General features: G+C 46.0%; 1 protein-coding gene across 1 annotated transcript in view; it reads left to right on the top strand.

Moving 5' to 3' along the window:
• LOC130482519 (solute carrier family 2, facilitated glucose transporter member 3-like) overlaps positions 1–19,106 on the top strand; it is a 34,391-nt gene extending 15,285 nt beyond the window's left edge. Inside the window, 9 exon segments of the mRNA XM_056855271.1 lie at positions 3,887–4,047; positions 9,863–10,103; positions 10,710–10,872; positions 11,922–12,113; positions 13,766–13,786; positions 13,789–13,855; positions 15,043–15,157; positions 17,979–18,182; positions 18,882–19,106. Coding sequence (XP_056711249.1) covers positions 3,887–4,047; positions 9,863–10,103; positions 10,710–10,872; positions 11,922–12,113; positions 13,766–13,786; positions 13,789–13,855; positions 15,043–15,157; positions 17,979–18,182; positions 18,882–19,106 — 1,389 coding nt within the window.
• The last annotated feature ends 319 nt before the right edge of the window (positions 19,107–19,425 follow it).

Raw genomic sequence — 19,425 nt, 5'->3', positions numbered from 1 at the left:
CTTTGACTGATCAGGACAGTAGCTCCTGGGTGCTACCAGTGCCTTATACAGAAATGCAGTGATGGGAGAAAGAGGCAGCTAGGAGGAGAGCTTGTTATTCTAGTTTTGGGGCCCAGAATTGGGGGGGGGCACTCAGCCCTTCCCACCAGCACAAAAAGTTGCTTTTGAGTTCCGTGGCCTTTTCCGTGTGCCTGCCCTTCATCGCCACCTCCCTGCTAGTGAAATCTGCTTCTGTTTGATTCTCCCTGGGCTGCTCCTCTCTTCACGCCCTCGTTCTGCTTCTCCGGGCAAGTATAGCCAACGTCTTTGCAGCCTTCATACAGATGTACTTGGTCAGTGATGCTGGGCTTCTGGATGTGTCATTTGTGGCTTCCCTCGTGGGCCTGGTGCCGCCGGAGCTGCTGACTTTGTTAATGACTCTGAGCTTCCCCATTGGGGCAGGGATGAGTCAGAATCAATGTGAATCTCAGAACTTCAGCTACACCGTCCACTCCCTGATGAATCCCGGGGCATTTGTTGGTTGCATCCAGCTCATGATGTGTCTGGGATAAAACAGCTCTTTCCTCAGTGCCTGAATGTGGCTACACAAGCCCAGAATTGGTGTGTTTGTGTGTGTGTGTGTGTGTGCGGAGGGGGGTTTCTGTGCCCAGGTGGCTTCTTGGCACAGGCAGACTTGTCCTTCCAGTCACTCTTGCAGCTGCCTGCCTGAGGAGTGGAAGAGGTCTCTTCTAAGAGTGAAGCCCTGCGGTACGGCTCCTGTTCCCAAGTGGTGTCTGGTCAGCATAGATCTCTCCAATACAAAGCTTCCGTTCATGAAGGCGTGAAAAGAAATTTGAATAATGTACGTACTTCTAAAGGGCTGTGTTGACTTTCCCTGCTCCGAACTTTCCTCTTAGAAGCCTCGGAGTTACGTGCAAATTAGATTCATGAGCTTATTATAGAAAGCTAGTCGCAGGCTTCAGTAGATGTTTTTGGAGATGGACAGTGGAAGAGCAGAGTTGGGGGGGGGCTTTAGAAAACTTACATACACACTTGGCTAAGCAAAAAAACCAGCATTTAAAAATGAAACGGCCATTTCCTAATGATCTTATACATTAAAAAGAACCTTAAACAATCTTGAGTGGTAAGCTGCAGTACTGCAGTCCAAGCTCTGCTCACGACCTGAGTTCGATCCCAACGGAAGTTGGTTTCAGGTAGCCGGCTCAAGGTTGACTCAGTCTTCTATCCTTCCGAGGTTGGTAAAATGAGTACCCAGGTTGCTGGGGGTAAAGGGAAGATGACTGGGGAAGGCACTGGCAAACCACCCTGTAAAACAAAAGTCTGCCTAGTAAACGCCGGGATGTGATGTCACCTCATGGGTCAGGAATGACCCTGTGCTTGCACATGGGACCTTTACCTTTTTATAGAAATGGGAAAGGAAGAAAGTATCAGTAAGAGGTCCCCCCCCCCCCGGGAGGAAAGGAGTTGGGGGTTCAGCCTTTTCATAGTTAAAATCCTGTCCAAGTCTGCCCCCTTGGTAGCCTCCACTGGGCAAGAAGGCGGAATAGAATTCTGTAAATATTAGAGAGCCAGTGTGATGTCGTGGTTAAGACCAGTGGACTCTAATCTGGACAACTGAGATCGGTTCCCCACATGAAGCCTGCAGGGTGACCTTGGGCCAGTCACAGTTCTCTCCGAACTCAGCCCAAGCGGAGGCAGGCCATGGCAGACCACCTCCCAACATCTCTTGCCTTGAAAACACTGCAGGGACGCCATAAGTCAGCCGAGACTTGATGGCGCACACACACAAATATAAATAAATTGTATTTGAAAACAAATTCCTGGGCTAAGCCCTGGTGAAGTCTGGTACAAATTAAGCCATTATTTCCAGAGAAGTGGCCATGTTAATCCATTGTGTGGAGTAGCAGTTAACAGTGTCAAACTAATATCTAGGAGACCTGAGTTCAAACCCTCACTCATACCGTGGAAGCTCACTGGGTGATCTTGGGCCAGTCACACTATCTCAGCCTAACCTACCTCTCAGGGTTGCTGTGAAGAATCTGTGGTGATGGCTGCCACCTTCAAGGCTTGAAGAGGGGAGTGGACGTCTTCATGGAGGAGAGGGCTATTCATGGCAACTAGTAAAAATGGATACTGGTCATGCATACCTCTTCTCTCCAGGATCAGGGCAGCATGCCTATTATATTAGGTGCTGTGGAACACAGGCAGGATAATCCTGCAGCCGTCTTGCTTGTGGGCTTCCTAGAGGCACCTGGTTGGTCATTATGTGAACAGACGGCTGCACTTGATGGACCTTGGTCTGATCTAGCAGGGCATTTCTTATGTTCTTATGTCAGATTTAGCTACACACATGATTATAAATTGTGAATACTGGGGTTAAATGCCAAGAAATGCAAGCGGTACAGTTTGTGACACATCTATGCAGAACTCAAAAGTACAAAATAAGTGCAGTCACCATGCACAGTACAAACTCAAGTCCTGGTCAGTACAATTTGTTGAATTCTAATTTACCAATTGTTTAACCCACCCTACAGCTGTTAGATCATCTTTGGGGTGCTGCATAACACCTTGTTGGTTATAAGTAGAAAGAATAATAATTGTAATTAGTTTAGTTTATTTGATTTCTCCCGGCCCTTTCCTTGCCAAAGTCAGGCTTAGGGCGTCATGAAACAACATTGTCTTGATCTATTCCATTTCCATTATATTTCAATTATTATTCCATTGTCTTGATCTGGATGGCCCAGGCTAGCCTGATCTCGTCAAATCTCAGAAGCTAAGCAGGGTCAGCCCTGGTTAGTATTTGGATGGGAGACCACCAAGGAAGTCCAGGCTCACTATGCAGAGACAGGCAATGGCCCAGCCACCTCTGAACGTCTCTTGCCATGAAAACCCCACGAGGTTGTCATGAGTCGGCTGTGACTTGATGGCAAAAAAAAAAGGAACTATAATCCTTTGCAGTGAATGTATCTCCCAGAAAACTATAGGTGATTTTCTGTGAACCCATATCTTGCTGTTCATGAGTGGGGGGGCACAAGTGTGCCTTGGACTGGGCCCTGCTGTGTCTCCCCCTTGTTCAAGGTATGCGGTAGAGAACGCAGAATCAGTTTAGGGCTAAGGCACTAGCAGAGGATTTAAAACAAATCTTCAGCATCATTTTTCCAGGCATCATTTCTGGTCAAGGATCTCCAGCATTACTTGTCACATGAGCCTCACAAACTGACTGGCTGCTAAGTTTTAGTCACTGCTCATTGGCTGGGGATTGTTCCTACAGCCAATCACAACGGGTGCCTGTGAGCATGGAGGCCAAAATCCTTCGGCAAAGTTTGCAAGACTCTGAGGCATCCGATAAGGTCACTGGCCCAGCTCTGCTTTGCTGCCCCAGAACAGCTTTCAAAGCTTCCTGATCCAGGGAACATTTTAACATTGATTTATCTGCCCTGGACATGCCGTGGAGGGTTCCAAAGTAATTTCTGGGATACACAGAATTTGCACGAGGCTCTGTCCTGGCTAGACCCATATGGGCTCACCGTAGGGTCAAGTGAGTGGGGTGTGTGGTCTAGAACACGTGGTGTTTCCATCCAGGGAGTCATGGTTGGTTACCTCTCCCTTAGGGCAGCGAAGCTGCTGTTGCTGATGGTCACACCCGTGATTAGCCAGCATACTCTTCTTTGGGGTCTCATTGGCCACTGTGGAGGATAGGAATCTGGGGAAGGTGGGCCTTTGATGTCATTCAGGCTTCTTATGTTCTTAATTTTGGTGGTCTCCCCTCGTTCCTTTATGGTACGCACAAAAACTTTCCTCAGAAAGCTAGCACTACACTTTTTTGTGCATCTATTATGCCTGGTTCTAATTGTGTGCTTGTGGAATGTATTTTCCCCTTCTGCAGATCATCAAGAGCTTCTTTAATGCCACATGGATTGAACGGAGAGGAACACCAATGTCCAGCGAGCTTTTGACTTCACTGTGGTCTCTCTCTGTGGCAATTTTCTCAATAGGCGGGATGATCGGCTCTTTCTCTGTTGGACTTTTTGTCAACCGATTTGGCAGGTGAGTTAGTAGCAGTCTTGACTACATGTGTAGGCCTGGGGCATTCGTGGGGGGACAGGGCTCCAAGTAGGGGGTCCCATAAAGTGAAGATTTACATGTGCGAATACCAAGAGGTAGAATAAGGTGGCCACTTCGAGCAGCAGATTGTTGGTGCCATTAAAGAGGGCAGGTGAGAGACGGATGGATCTAAAGCACGGTGGACAATTCACTACTGGCCTTCTGTACATTTCACACTGAACTGAGCTTCCATGCTTCTTGACGTGGCTTCAGAGGAAATAATATTCCAGATGTGGGCTGTGCCCCATGTTATGCAGGGTGGGAATCAGCCGGAATTTCTGCTTGAAACTTTACAAAGGCTGGTATAAATCTGCTGTGCATGTTATCTTCAAAGATGTACAGTTTTTAGATTGAATCCACAGGGGAAAAACAGGCGTTTTTTGGGAAAAATCAAATATATGCAATATTTACTTTACTATCACACCTAAACTTTTTATTGATTAGAGCAACATAAAATGTGTCATTTATAACATAGTTAGCATATCAAATTGTACTGTTTAGCATTTTTACGGAATTCTTTGGTTTTCTAAAAGAAAAATTGGAAGAACACCCAGTACTTGAGAAAGAATTGCAAACTGCTGCACCTTATGCTACCATAGCGCACATATCTTTAATTTTTGCCATCTAAGAGGCAGGAAAAAATAAAAGGTGAAGGTAGAAGATTCTGTAGTGAATAAAGTATATTATTTGGACAGAAAATATCATTGGGTTTCTCAGACTGCCAAGGGTGTTTGGATATTAAGCTAAACTTTAAAATATTGGAGTCACTGAACACTTTTCAAAGTCCTCAGATTTTTTAATGTTGTACATTTGGAATGAGTGAAATACTTTGTAAGAAAAGTTTTTCATACTTAAAAAGAGAAAATATTCCATAGGAGGTTTTTCCCCCAATGCTCCCTAAAACTCCCCAGTTTTTCCATTGGAAAAACTGAAAAAGGCTTCACTCTTTTTCATGCTATACATTTTGGGTTTGAAAAACCTTGCCTTAAGAAGCATTTTGCTCATTCTAAAAAATATTTCATAGAAGTTTTTTTCCGTGTGTGTGTGTTAAGTGTCATCAAGTCATTTCCAACTCATGGTGACCCTGTGAATCAATGTACTCCGAAATATGCTAGCGTTAGGCAGCCTTGCTCAGGTCTTGCACACTGAGGGTCGTGGCTTCCTCCATAGAGTCAATCCATCTCACCTCTTTTCGTGCTGCCTTCAACTTTTCCTAGCATTGTTGTCTTTTCCAGTGACTCTTGTCTTCTCATAATGTGACCAAAGTACGATAGTCTCTGTTGAGTCATTTTAGCTTCTAGAGAGAGTTCAGGCTTGATTTGATCTAGAATCCACTTATTTGTTTTTTGGGTGGTCCACGGTATTCAGAATACTCTTTTCCAACCCCGCATTTCAAAGGAATCTACTTCCTTTCTGTCAGCTTTCTTCAGTGTCCAGCTTTCACACCCATACATAGTAACAGGGAATACGATGGCATGAATTGACTTGATCTTGGTTGCCAGTGACACAGCATTACACTTAAGAATCTTTTCTAGCTCCTACATGGCTGCTCTTTCCAATTTCCTTCTGATGTCTTGGTTGCAGTCTCCCTTTTGGTTGATGATGGAGACAAGAAATAGAAAGTCTTGGAACAATTTCAATTTCCTCATTGTCCACCTTAAAGTTGAGTAGTTCATAGAATCATAGAGTTGGAAGGGGCCATACAGGCTATCTAGTCCAACCCCCTGCTTAAGGCAGGATCAGCCTAGAGCTTCCCTGACAAGAGTTTGTCCAGCCTCTGCTTAAAGACTGCCAGTGAAGGGGGACTCACCACCTCCCTAGGTAGTGGAATCCACTGTCAAACAACTCTTACTGTAAATTTTCCCCCTAATATCCAGGCGATACCTTTCCACCCACAATTTAAACCCATTATTGTGAGTCCTATCCTCTGCTGCCAACAGGAACAGCTCCGTGCCCTTCTCTAAGTGACAGCCTTTCAAATACTTAAAGGGAACAATCGTGTACCCACTCAACCTCCTCTTCTCCAGGCTAAACATTCCCAACTCCCTCAGCCTTTCCTTGTAGGGCTTGGTCTCCAGGCCCCTCGTCATCCTTGTTGCTCCAGTAGTTATTACTTTTGTCTTCTTGATGTTCAGCTGTAGTCCTGCTTTGGCACTTTCTGCTTTAACTTTCAGCAGTAGTTGTTTCACGTCTTTGCTGATTTCTGCCAGTAATGTAGTATCATCAGCATATCTCAAATTGGTAATGTTCCTCCCTCCAGTTTTGACTCCACCTTCATCTTAATCTAATCCAGTTTTCCTTATGATATGTTCTGCATACAGATTGTAGAGATAAGGAGATAAAATACATCCTTTTCTAACACCTTTGCCAATTGGAAATCATTCTGTTTCCCCATATTCTCTCCTGACAGTAGCCTCTTGTCCAGAGTACAGGTTGCACATCAAAATAATCAGATGCTGTGGCGCACCCATTTCTTTTAAAACCAGCCATAGCTTTTCATGATCCACACAATCTGAAGCTTTGCTGCAATCGATGAAACACAAGCTGATTTTCTTCCAAAATTATCTGAAATGCTCCAGTAACCAATATAGATTTACAATATGATCTCTAGCGCCTCTTTCTTTTCTGAATCCAGCTTAAACGCCAGGCATTTCTGATTCCATATATGATAACAGTCTTTGCTGTAAGAATTTGAGCATCACTTTACTTGCATAATAAATTATGACGATGGTCCAATAGTTGCTGCAATCTTTGACGTCTTCTTTTTTGGGAATTGGAATATAAATTGATTATTTCCAATCTGTGGGGCCATTGTTTTGTTTTCCATATTTGTTGTCATATTCTTGTCAAGATTTTGATGGACTCTGTTTCTGTGGCTTGGAATAGCTCTATTGATATCCCATCTACGCTGGGTGATTTGTTTCTCTCAATTGCTCTCATCGCAGCTTTCACTTCACTTTCTAAAACTTTAGGTTCTTCTTCAAAAAATTCTTCTTGGAAGGAATCTATCATCCTTTTATCTCTTCTGTATAGTTCTCCAATGTATTGTTCCCATCTTTTCTTTATTTTGTCCTGCTCAGTTAATGTATTTCCATGTTGATCTTTCAGCATGCCTAACCATGCTTTAAATTTCCCGTTGATTTCTTTGATCTTGTGGAACAGAGCTCTTGTTTTATTGTTCTATTTATTTACACTGGTTATTATAATAGTTCTCTTTGTCTCTATGTGTGAGTCACTGGAACACTGCATTTAGACTTTTGTTTCTGTCACCTTTTACTTTTTCTTCTCATCTATCTTTAGCAATTTTAAGAGTTTCCTCAGTCATCCATCAAGGCTTTTCATTTCTTTTGGCTACAGGAATAGTTTTTATGCAATCTTCCTTGATAATATCTCTAGTTTCAGCCCATAGTTGCCAGGTTCTTCACTGAATGCAAGATCCAGTCAGGCTCTTGACATGAGTTCAGGCCAAGTTCTGGCCACAAGTCAAGTCCTTGGTTCTCAGGGTTTGGAAACTCCTGTGTATACTTTTGTTTGTGCCGATTCCCACAGCTGCGGCGTGTTCTGTCTTCACTCATGGGAACAGCTTATCTTGCTGCTGCCTAGCGATGTTTATCTTATTCTCCTGCCCTAGTGCTTTTAAGCACTAGTGTTTTTAAGTTGTGTCCTAGTGTTTTTAAGCCTGTAAGGGGTCTCTATTGCTAACCTTGCCTGCCTGCGTGCAGTCAGTTCTTTTATTTGCCTTTTAGTTCCTAATAAAGTATTACTGCTTCAGATCTACCTGTCTGGATGAGTTTGCTTGAGGGATGCTGGGGCAGACGCCTGAGACTGACAATAGTTCTGTAGTAGAAAAGGGCAAGAGTCCATTAGCACCTTAAAGACTAACAAAAATATTTTCTGGTAGGGTATGAGCTTTCGTGAGCCACAGCTCACTTCTTCAGATATCTGAAGAAGTGAGCTTTGGCTCACGAAAGCTCATACCTACCAGAAAATATTTTTGTTAGTCTTTAAGGTGCTACTGGACTCTTGCCCTTTTCTACTACTGCAGACAGACTAACACAGCTACCCACTGTGAATAGTTCTTCTGGTTTACATTTGCTTGAACTTAGTAACGCAAATCTGTTCTTTACATGGTCTTTAAACTCTTCAGGTATATTGCTTAGATTGAATGTTAGATTGAATGACACTGTCCTTCAGTGTTACTCCTCTGAAGATGCCTGCCACAGCTGCTGGCGAAACGTCAGGAAAGAAAATACCAAGACCACGGTTACACAGCCCGGATAACCTACAAGAACCAATGAATGTTCTGGTGTTTTTGTTCAGCTTTATTCTAATTTTTGATATTAACAAGTCATGGTCTGTACCACAGTCAGCTCCTGGTTTTGATTTAGCCTAGAGAATAGAGCTTCACCATCTTCTGCTTCCAATTATGTAATCGATTTGATTTTTACACTGGCCATCCAGTGACGTCCATGTATGCAATCATCTATTTAGTTCATCGGTTCTTGTAGGTTAACCGGGCTGTGTGACCGTGGTCTTGGTATTTTCTTTCTTGATATTTTGCCAGCAGCTGTGGCAGGCATCTTCAGAGGAGTAACACTGAAGGAGAAACACTGTCCTTCAGTGTTACTCCTCTGAAGATGCCTGCCGCAGCTGCTGGCGAAACATCAGGAAAGAAAATACCAAGACCACGGTCACACAGCCTGGATAACCTACAAGAACCGATGAACTCTGACCGTGAAAGCCTTCGACAATATCTATTTAGTTGCCTGAAACATGTGTTTGCAATGAACAACTTGTTGTATTCACATAATTCTATGAGTTGCTCTCCTGATTAATTTCTTACTCCTAGCTTAAATCTGCTAACGGTATTTGATTCTGCTTTGTTTCCTATTTTTGCATTCCAGTCACCTGTGCTTATCAACGCATCTTGTTTAGGTGTGTGATCAATGTCTTCCTGGACACTTGCATAATAGCTTTCAATTTCTTCCTCATCAGCATCTGTAGTTGGGGCATAAACTTGAATGATGGTTCTATTGATAGGTTTTCCCTGAAGTCTGATTGATATTCGGTCAGACTTTGCATTGTAGATCTTGACTGCCTGTGCTACATCTCACCTCACTATTAAAGCAATTCCATTTCTTCTGTTTTTTGTTATTTCCCAAGTAAAACACTTTGTAGTTTTCTGACTGCAAATGTCCTTATCCATTCCCAGTTTTATGATCTCAAGCTTAACTTGATTTATGCTTCTCATGTTTCAAGTTCCTGTTACATGCGTCAAACAGCTTTGGACTTTCCTTTTGCATCCATTCACATCAACAACTGACTTTCCTTTTGGCTTTAGTCCAGTCGTATCATTAAGAATAGTGCTATTCGTACTTGTCCTCCGCTCTTCCCCAAAAGCTGATTCCATCTGACCTGGGAGCACCATCTTCTAGCACTATAACTTTTTCATTTTGGGTTGTTTCATCATAGGTTTTTCGAGGTAAGGGTTGGTCAGGGGTGGTTTACCATCACCTTCTTTTGCACAGGACTAACCAGGGTTAGCTGAAGTGGCACTGTGGCTGTCTACGAAAGATCCTCCACCAGTGTCACCTTCCACTACTTCTGCCACCCAGTAGTTACCCTTCAAGGGTTCCTTCACCCTCATCATCATTGGAACTGCCCATTCCCCCACACTTCCATTCCCCTCCCCCCGGGCCTTCATATCTGTAGTTACCTTCAGTTAGAACGATATTCTTTGTGAATCTTCCCTGTGCAGGCGGAATTCAATGCTGATGGTGAACGTCCTGGCCATCGCGGGCGGTGCCCTGATGGGCTTCTCCAAACTAGCCAAGGCACTGGAGATGTTCATTGCCGGCCGCTTCGTCATTGGTGTCTTCTGTGGTCTCTGCACTGGCTTCGTGCCCATGTACATCAGCGAGGTCTCCCCCACTGCTCTGCGGGGGGCTTTTGGCACCATGAACCAGCTGGGCGTCGTCGTTGGCATCCTGGTGGCACAAGTAAGACTGATCTCTTTTGCGGTGGCTGCAAAGCTCACTGGTGCGGTGGTGGTGTCTCCTTCCCACACCAGAGCACAAGAAGTGGTGAGCAGATGGGTGCAGAATGGTGTGGGGGGGGGTAGCAGAGAAAGTGAGGCACCAAGAATGAAAGGAAGCTCTCCCAACCCCCCACCCCGATTGCTAGTGCTTAAAATAAACTTTGCAAGATATGGGCTGCTGGAAGTAAAGCTTTAGAATTTAAAAGCACATCTTATTAATGATCAATATGGCTTCTGACTTGGTTTCAGTGGTACACCCAACTTTCAGAGGAAGAGGGTTGGGTTGAAAGGCCAAGGGGAAAATGTCAGCGTACCGTTGCAGTGAGATGTTACAGGACAGATTTACTGATGACAGGCTGCAGAAATTAAGAAGGGTGGTTTTACATACAATGTTTATATTTTTCAGAGCATAAGTGAATTTATAAGCCACTTAACTTGCATGTTAAACTAAAAGTTGTCTTTTGATCCTGTAGTGTTTTGTTTTGTTTTGGATATGCTCAAATCAACTATAAATAATATGGAAAGAGTTTATATTGGTTCTTTCTCTCCTGTATCTGTCCCCATTCAGGTCTTTGGCCTACGTGTCATCATGGGAACAGAAACTCTCTGGCCACTGTTGGTGGGATTCACCGTTGTCTTCTCCGTCTTGCAGTGCGCAGCGTTGCCATTCTGCCCCGAGAGTCCCCGCTTCTTGCTGATCAACAAGATGGAGGAGGAGAAGGCGCAAGCAGGTAACCTCTCCCAGCTTGCTGGGGGTAAAGGGAAGATGACTGGGGAAGGCACTGGCAAACCACCCCGTAAACAAAAGTCTGCCTCGTAAACGTTGGGATGTCACCCCATGGGTCAGGAATGACCCGGTGCTTGCACAGGGGACTACCTTTTCCTTTTTACCTGAAAAGGATTCCTAGTCTACGTATTTGGCCTACATATTCCAGGAGGAGAGGGGTTGTCAGAAACCCACAACGTCTCTTGGATGTTCTCTGCTGTGCCTGTTCCTACATTGTTAGTTTTTCTCTCCGTTGGGGCAATGAAAAAGCTGAGTGTGGGATCCAGATTCTTTTCTTTCTCATGGGGTTCTTGAGGATACTTCAGATAGGCTCCAAAATCCATGGCGGCCTCCGCTTTCTCCAAGTGAAAACTTTTGTGAACTTGCAGCACAGTCACTGGTCAGCAAGGCTTGCCAATCTCTGACCAGTCCATCAATGTTAACTCTTTGTTTGCCATCGTGACATAGTGAATATGGCAAAAGGCATTTTGCAGAGTTATCTGAAGACAAAAAAGTAAGTCCTTGAGCAGAATGCATTCAGTCTTATCTAAATGCTGCCACGCTAGAAAAGATGGCAGAGGAAAAGGTGAGTCTGGGGTTGCAAGGGATGCTGTTGCACATCCTGAAGTTGAAGTTGATGATTAACAAGGTAGACCCAAGGACAAGGTCTGTCTCTGAGCAGAGCAGAAGGGTTGGAGTCTGCTACAGTATCCTATCAGTGTGTGATAGAATCTCAGTTGGAAATGGCCCAGCATTTACCTCTGGAATCCGATTTCCTCTCCTCTGTTACTGTGATGGGAGGGAAAGCAGCATGGCATATCCCAGTCTTGTTAGATCTTGGAAGCTAAGCAGGGTCAGTCCTTGGAAGGAAGCCTCTGCAGAGGAAGGCGAGGGCCAGCCACCTCTGCTCCTCACTTGCCTTGGGAGCCCCTTCCTGGGGTCGCAATAAATCAGCTGTGACTTGACATCACTTTACATGTGCACATTACTGTAATGCTTGTTTTCCCCCACCAGTTCTCCAAAAGCTCCGTGGTACTCAGGACGTGTCCGCAGATATTCAAGAGATGAAAGAGGAAAGTGCCAAGATGTCCCAAGAGAAGAAGGTGACGATCTTCGAGCTCTTCCGTTCCCCCAGCTACCGCCAGGCTATCATCATAGCTATTGCGCTCCAGCTCTCCCAGCAGCTCTCGGGCATCAATGCGGTACGTCCTCTGAATGTTCAGGTTCCTGAGCTCTCTTCCTGCTCAGTGATGTGCCGGTGGGAGGCGGCCACAATCTCAGCTGCAGGCTGAGGAAGGGGGCTGGTTCTGTCTGGAACTGCCGTCAGAAGGCTCCAATGATGGTGGTAGATAGTGGGCATGTGGTAGTCTTTTAGCCTGCCTGCAGGCAGCACACTTAACCATGATTCTGTTAAAAATGTGTCCAAATCCACTTTGTTTCCGGGCTTGTATGAATGCCTTGCTTCTCCTCCTGTGCAGAGAACCCCAGTCAACTAGCTGCAGGTTCCCAGAGAATTCAAATGCAGGTGTGGGGCGTAACATTACATTAATTAAAAGTCTGACTTAGAATCCCAGTTAGGGGGTTAGCTTGCACACCTCCATCCTGATAAGACAGAGGCAGTTTCTAACCAAGATACTTCCGTTGTGCCTCAAGTGAGGAAGGAGAGGCAGCAGAGGGAAGCCGCGCACGCAGGTGGGCTGCGTGTCCATTTGAATGGATCGCCGCCTCAGACTCCACTCCTGACCCCTCAAATGAGGAAGAGCAGCAGGTGAGACCAGGGCCAGACTGTTGTGGGAGTGAATGAGAGCAGGGGGTGGAGTTTACATTTCTTGAGACTTAGGAAGAGGGGAGGCCATGGAGGATCTGTAGGGAATCCAGTGAGATCTGGACGTTGTTGTCGGTTGCCAAAGGGGTGGTGTGGTCAATGGTCACACTGCAGAAATGCATAGGTTGCCAACTCTGCCGTTAGCAGTAGCCAAACAGGCCCTGATTTCGCAGAGAAGCCTTGCCTTTGGATCAGGGGTAGGGGCAGAAGAAGCTGCTGCAAGCCGGGCAGAAGTCCACCTGGGGCATATCATTCAGCCCCTTCCCGATCTTTTGTTTTACAACAGTTGAGCTGGCTTCTTACCACTGCCCAGCAGGGGGATGGAGAGGCCAGCCTGGAGGTGCCCTGCGAGTCAGTCTCTCTCTCTCTCTCTCTCTCTCTCTCTCTCTCTCCTCTCTCTCTCTCTCTCTCTCTCTCTCTCCTCTCTCTCTCTCTCTCTCTCTCTCTCTCTCTCCCTCTCTCTCTCCTCTCTCTCTCTCTCTCATCTCTCTCTCTCTCTCTCTCCCCCTCTCTCCCTCTCTCCCTCTCTCCCTCTTTCCCCTCTCCCTCTCTCTCCCTCTCTCCCTCTCTCTCCCTCTCTCCCTCTCTCCCCCTCTCCCCCTCTCCCCCTTTGGCTGCCTTCCTACCCCCACCCCGCCTGGGCCTAGGGAGAGCTCGATGTGCTGCATTCCCCTGTGAGCAGAGGACAGGCCGGCCTGCTGGTTCTTCAGAGCACGTGGCTGCTGAGGCTTGCCTGCTCTTTTTCTCCTGATCAGTTGGCAAGCTGGGGACAAGATACTGCATTTAGTATTGTTGATTTAACCTCTGGTTGCCCTTCCTTTAAGCAGACTCTTAGAAAACCTAGTGAGTTAACGGCAGGCCCAGGGTCAGCTAGAGATGGAGGTTCTCCCTGGTCTAAATCTTTCCACTTCATCTGATTGGCTGTCTATGGTTATCCTCACTTGATATTTGTGGCATTTGATTGAAATGTTCTGACCACATGCAGTTTGCTCATATTTTTGAGTAGTGATTCTAAATATTTCTCTGCCTCCAGGGGTTTACTATTCTACTGGAATCTCAAAGACGCTGGAGTCAAACAGCCCGTGTATGCAACCATTGGTGCCGGCGTGGTCAACACTGTCTTACGGTTGTATCAGTAAGTGGTCTTAAAATTGCATGGTAGGGTACTTGGCAGCATCATCTGAGGAGTGGGGGGAGGTTTCAGGTGAGCTGCAGATCCCTCGGGTGTTGAAGATGAACAAAATGTCAGAGGCAAAAGCAGGGCATTGTGCGGATGCTTTGTCTCTGCAACACCACAGCAGGTTGGGATTATCTGTGTCAGAGAGCCATCCCCTATCGCTCTGCCCTTTTCAATGGGAAGTCCTCCCGGCGGACAGCTCTGGCAGCTGTGAGAGCGAGCTGTCCTGCGTTTGGGGGCCCTCTGATCCACTCTGGCGAGAGGGGAGGGCACCATTCCTTCTGAGGGGTACCCAGAGGAACCGGGCTGGACTTTGTTAGCAGCAGACATTCCCCCCTGCCTTGGCTTCCAAACTGCAGCAGGTTTTCCCCGTTTCCAGGCTTTCCCTGCCCCTGTTTCCAGTGGAGGATGGATGGGGGCACCCTCTGTGGGGGCCCATAAAATTGGACCCTCTGACCAAACTTACCAAACTTGGGGGGTTCTCCTAAGGAGAGTCACCAGAAGCTATGCTGAAAATGTGGTGCCTCTATCTTAAAAAACAGCCCCCCCCCAAGCCCTGGAAAAATTCCCTTTGGAGGGGGGGGTTAAACTTTAAAGCACCGCAACCCAGTGTGAATGTGTAGAAGTGTTTTTTTTTGTTTTTTTTTACAGTTTGCCCCCTTCCCACCCCCTTGGCAATCCTGAAAAGAGCCCCCAAATTGATTGTTTTCAGGGTGGGGTTTGCCGACCCCTGGTTGAACCAACTATTTTTTCGGTTTGGCTTTACCAAATGCACGCCCCTAGTCCCTCCCACGCAATGCCATTTTTCCTGCTGCATCATTGGAGGTCTTTTAAAATAGTTTAATAGCAGTCACTGTCTGTTGCCTCTGAAGTTTCAGCTTTCTTCTTTTTTGCTGTGGTTCTCAAAAAAGGTTTCAGTAGTGATGTTGTGTGTGGGTGGGTGTGTGTGGGTGGGTGGATGAGAGAGGAAAGTGCACAAAACTAGTGTATAAATGTTCCATGGCCAATGTGAAGGCATCTGCTCTCACGGTGTACTTGACGGGGAACGGAAGGAGCCTTGCTGTCTGGATGCTGCTTTTATTCTCTGGACTACAAGTACCTACATGGAATGCCAACAGCACGTGTTCTTGTGCTTCCCTTCTGCAGCTCTTTCTGGTGGAGCGTGCGGGACGCAGGACGCTCCATCTGGTTGGCTTGGGAGGCATGGCGGTCTGTGCCGTCTTCATGACTATTGCCCAGGCGTTGAAGGTAAGGGGTTGGCTTTAATACATATCAGAAGAATCTTGGTTTGAGACAACAGTCAGGGTGTTCTGCTGCAGTCCCTTGTGCTCTCCCTGCCGGGTCGACCGTGAGGATTTTCTATTAGATGTGTGTTGTGAGTTTCCTCATTAGGAATTCAGTTCCCAACACAGCAGGGGTCTGATTCTTAGGGCAAACCTTGATCTACCTATATATACTATGGCATTTTGCTTCTGAGAGTATACATCAGCACAGCCAATTAAGTGGAAATCCAAGGTTGTATGCACATGTATAGCACCTGTGATCAAATTGTGCAAGAATACCTGGATTTGGAACAAGAGAAGGGGTTTAAATAAGGCAGAAGCCTCTTGTTTTCAGGGCCAGGCGGTCTGTCCTTATAAAAATGTCGATGATCTTTCCCGGTGTGCAGCACTATGGTGACATGAGGCAAACTTTTGTTAGGAAATAATTGGTGCCAGAGGAGTCCCATAAGATTTGAGATGATGGTGGACTCTTAAAATCTGTGTTTCTCTGAGGTTTGTTTAAAAAAGCAAAACAAACCTGACAGGAACTCCCTGCTGGACTCCTTTCTGCCTCAGTCTCTCTGGGAGCCGGGACAGAGCGAGAGCTGGTGGGGGGTGGGTGGGGAGTAGGGAATAGCTGGCATGCCTGGGAAGGGAGGGGCATTCATTACTAGTCAAGATAAGAATTCAGTCTGCAAACCCCACCCCCCAGTCCACTGGTGCTCTCTTGGAAGCCGCCTAGTCGGACATCATCGTTGTCCCTGTGAATGGGATGCCAGTTTGTCACTGAGGGAAAATGAGCCACCTTGAACATGTAACCCTGGAATAAATCCTCTAAATGTAGTTGAGTGGGATGAAATCGCATAAGTATTAGATAGTTGAAGTTGATACTGCTTGCCAGTTTATTTTCAAGTGTAAAAGAAAATCAGATAAGGGAATGAGATAATAGCAAAATGGAAACGGTGTGGAAATATGCGCTGGGGGATGGGCATCCATTTCTTTTTAAAAAAACACAAAAGAAATTCTAAGTCTCACATTCTAGGTAACCTTTTACGATTTGTAGTTTCCAAACTTTTGGGAGCATTGGGTTAATTTGTGCAATGTGCTTTTACTATTTACATGACAATGCAATTAAGCAGTGGTTTAACTTTTATAACCTCCCAAGTTTTTTGATGACCCTGATTTGTCCAACAGTAAGTCTTCCAGGAGTAAAATGTAGTCTCTTAAGTCTCTTAAAAGCAAGCCCAGCTCCAAGGAGATGAGACCATGGCCCTTTCTCCACACAGTTATGGTCAATCAATCAATCAATCAATTGTTTATTACGATCATTTGACCAGCAATATAAAAATACAGCGATGCACACACCATAAGCCTTACCAACAAAAACAGGGCAGATTTAAGGAGAAACCAGATAACACTATTAGAATAAAATATGAACGTTGATAAAATAGATAAGTTAAAAATTATTGCTGTGATTTCCAAGCCCTACATATTAACATGTAATATCTAGCAACATATCTCGAGATCTGGGGATTATTGTCTGCTAACAGGTGATCCAGTTTGGTTTTGTCAGATTCTCCCGAGAATTTCTTTAGCAAAGGATCAATCATTTTACTCCTAGCCTCCTTGTAAAAAGTACACCGTAAAATCATGTTCGATCGTTCCCACCTCTTGAAGCGAGCATGGGCACTTTCTTTCTATGAAAGGGATCTTCTTAAATTTGCCTTCGAGTACCACAGAGGGGAGTGCACAGTTATGGTCAGTCCTGTGGAAATGACCTTTTATCGGCATTTAAGTCTGTGGTGTAGCTATGCCTGCAGGCGCAAAGGATCTATTTGCGTTCCTTCCCAAAGGGTGGAATGAGGGGCCACTGGTAAGGAGCAAAGACAGCGTGGCATCTGCCCTGGAGTCTGTAGCGGCACTGCCCATACCTGCCGGTCATGGAATGGCATATTGACTATGCCCCCGGAGTGGCAAAACAAGAGAAATAGACCACCAGTACCCGGGGTGGGGGATACTGGCTCGTCTCCCTGATTCCCCCAGCCACTGCCCACACACAGAACAAAGGAAACCTGCTCTAAGGAGGAGGGGGATGTTGCATGGCCAGTAAGAACCCTGTGAGTGGCAGAATTCTGGGAGCGCTGCAGACACCGGGTTGAGTCGTGTTGTGCCAGCGCACTCCCTGCTGGGAATCATTTTCCTTACTGGCTCCCCATGAAGCCTGTGCATTCATCTGGGCTGCTTACAAATTCCTTGGATTTTAAGGTTAAGTTTTTAAACTGGACCTGCAGTAATAATGCCAGGAACCACAGTTCTTCTGGGGCTTGAGTTTGTAAATAACAATGAATGAACAAGTAAAGGAAGTTACTGCATTCAGCGAATGCTGGGGTCAGGCAGAAAGGAAATAAAAACAAGACTCCATCCTACAAGAGAATGTCTTTCAGTTATTTTAACATTTTACTGGAACATAAGAGCAGAAAGGCAAAATTAAAAAGTGTCTTCCTTGGAAGTAGAAGTGGAGTTACTGTTTTCCTGTCCACTGGAGAACTGGTGCTGTAATGCACAAAGGAGGGAAAAAAAAAACCACACCTGTGCTGGGAAGCAGGATGACCAGCAAGGAAGCAAAACAAACACACCAAAGGCTCTAAGCTTCTCTTTTCTTGTTGGGAGAGGTGGGTGTGGAGCATGAGCTGCCACAGAGCTGTGGAGTGATAAAAGGAATCCATTGATCTGTACAAGGAGTGAAATGCTTTGTAAAAATGTCAGCCTGTTAGATCTGCAGTGTAAATTTTCTGATTCTGTTGCAGGACGTCGTAACCTGGATGAGCTACATCAGTATTATTGCCACTCTTGCCTTTGTGGCTCTCTTTGAAATCGGCCCTGGCCCGATCCCCTGGTTCATCGTGTCCGAACTCTTCAGCCAGGGCCCTCGTCCTGCTGCTGTGGCCGTGGCCGGCTGCTCCAACTGGACATCCAATTTCCTGGTGGCCATGCTCTTCCCCTATGCAGCGGTGAGAGCTTCCTCTCAAAACTCACATTGTTGAGGGACTCAGCATTATTCAGTGTCTGGGTATATTCCTTTTGCGTGTGTTAAGTGTCATCATGTCATTTCCGACTCTTGGTGATCCTGTGAATCAATGTACTCCAAAATCTGCTAGCGTTAGTAGCCTTGCTCAGGAAAGACCGGGGGGAGGCGGAGTTGGCAGAATAGATGAGATGAGCATCGGACACACGGGAGAAACTGCACTCTGAGCCCAGAGTTTCCTGGGTTTCTCTCGTCCTTTCACCCAGGAGCCATTGCATGAGGCTCCTCTGCTGTTTGTGTGGGGGGAGGGTTAGGCTGAGAGACTTGACTGCAAACTTCCCGGCATGGGGGCATTTGAGTGCAGGGCTCACCAGCCCTATTCCAGCTCTCCAACCACTCCACCCTGCTGCCTGGCACTGGGCAGTCAGGGTTTCTGCTCTTTGTCCTTGCTGTCCTGGGACCGAGGTGTGACAGCTGTGTGTTTGGCTACCCCAGGGCACAAGGATCCCAGGGGAAGTGGTAGCATGTCCAGAACAGCCCTGGCAGGGCACCTCCTAGGAAGAATTCTGACTGCCAGATAGGTAGCATAGGAAAATGGGTGTGCTTTTGTGATTTTAACCCTGGCAGATGACGACCATTTTAGAGCTTTCAGATCTGTTACTTTCTTTTTCTCTCTTCTTTACAGAAAGGCTGTGGTCCTTATGTTTTCATCATCTTCATTGTCTTCCTGGTGTTTTTCTTCTTCTTCACCTTCTTTAAAGTCCCTGAGACAAAAGGCCGGACTTTTGAAGACATCTCTAGTGGTTTTGAGAGGCGAGCAGCCAATGGCGTCACGGCAACTGTGGAAAAAGCCCCGGCAGTGGAAATGACAAATATAGAGCCCATGAAAGATGTTGCAGTGGATATGTAACACGATCCATTCTTGTCATCCGCTTGTCGCTGATGCAAGTGGAGCTACGTGTCAGGAGAGATTAGGTCACCTTGTTTCTGCTTTGCAAAACACTGAAGTGAGTCTACCGCAGGAACCCCGTTTCCAACCCTGCAGGTCTTGATGGCAAAGCTATCCCGTTCCCTTTCCCCTGCTACGCATCTGTGGAGATCGGAGAAGAATTGCTGAGGTTTGTTTTAAGCTCGGTCCACCTTGAATCGTTACTTGAGGTTAACCTGTTTATTGCCTGTATTGGTCATTTATGGCTTTGGAGCAAGTTACTTTTCCTTAAGTGAGCTAA

The sequence above is a fragment of the Euleptes europaea genome, chromosome 9 (genome assembly GCF_029931775.1).
Source record: "Euleptes europaea isolate rEulEur1 chromosome 9, rEulEur1.hap1, whole genome shotgun sequence".
NCBI lineage: Eukaryota > Metazoa > Chordata > Lepidosauria > Squamata > Sphaerodactylidae > Euleptes > Euleptes europaea.
This window is presented reverse-complemented; position numbering and strand designations above follow the sequence as displayed.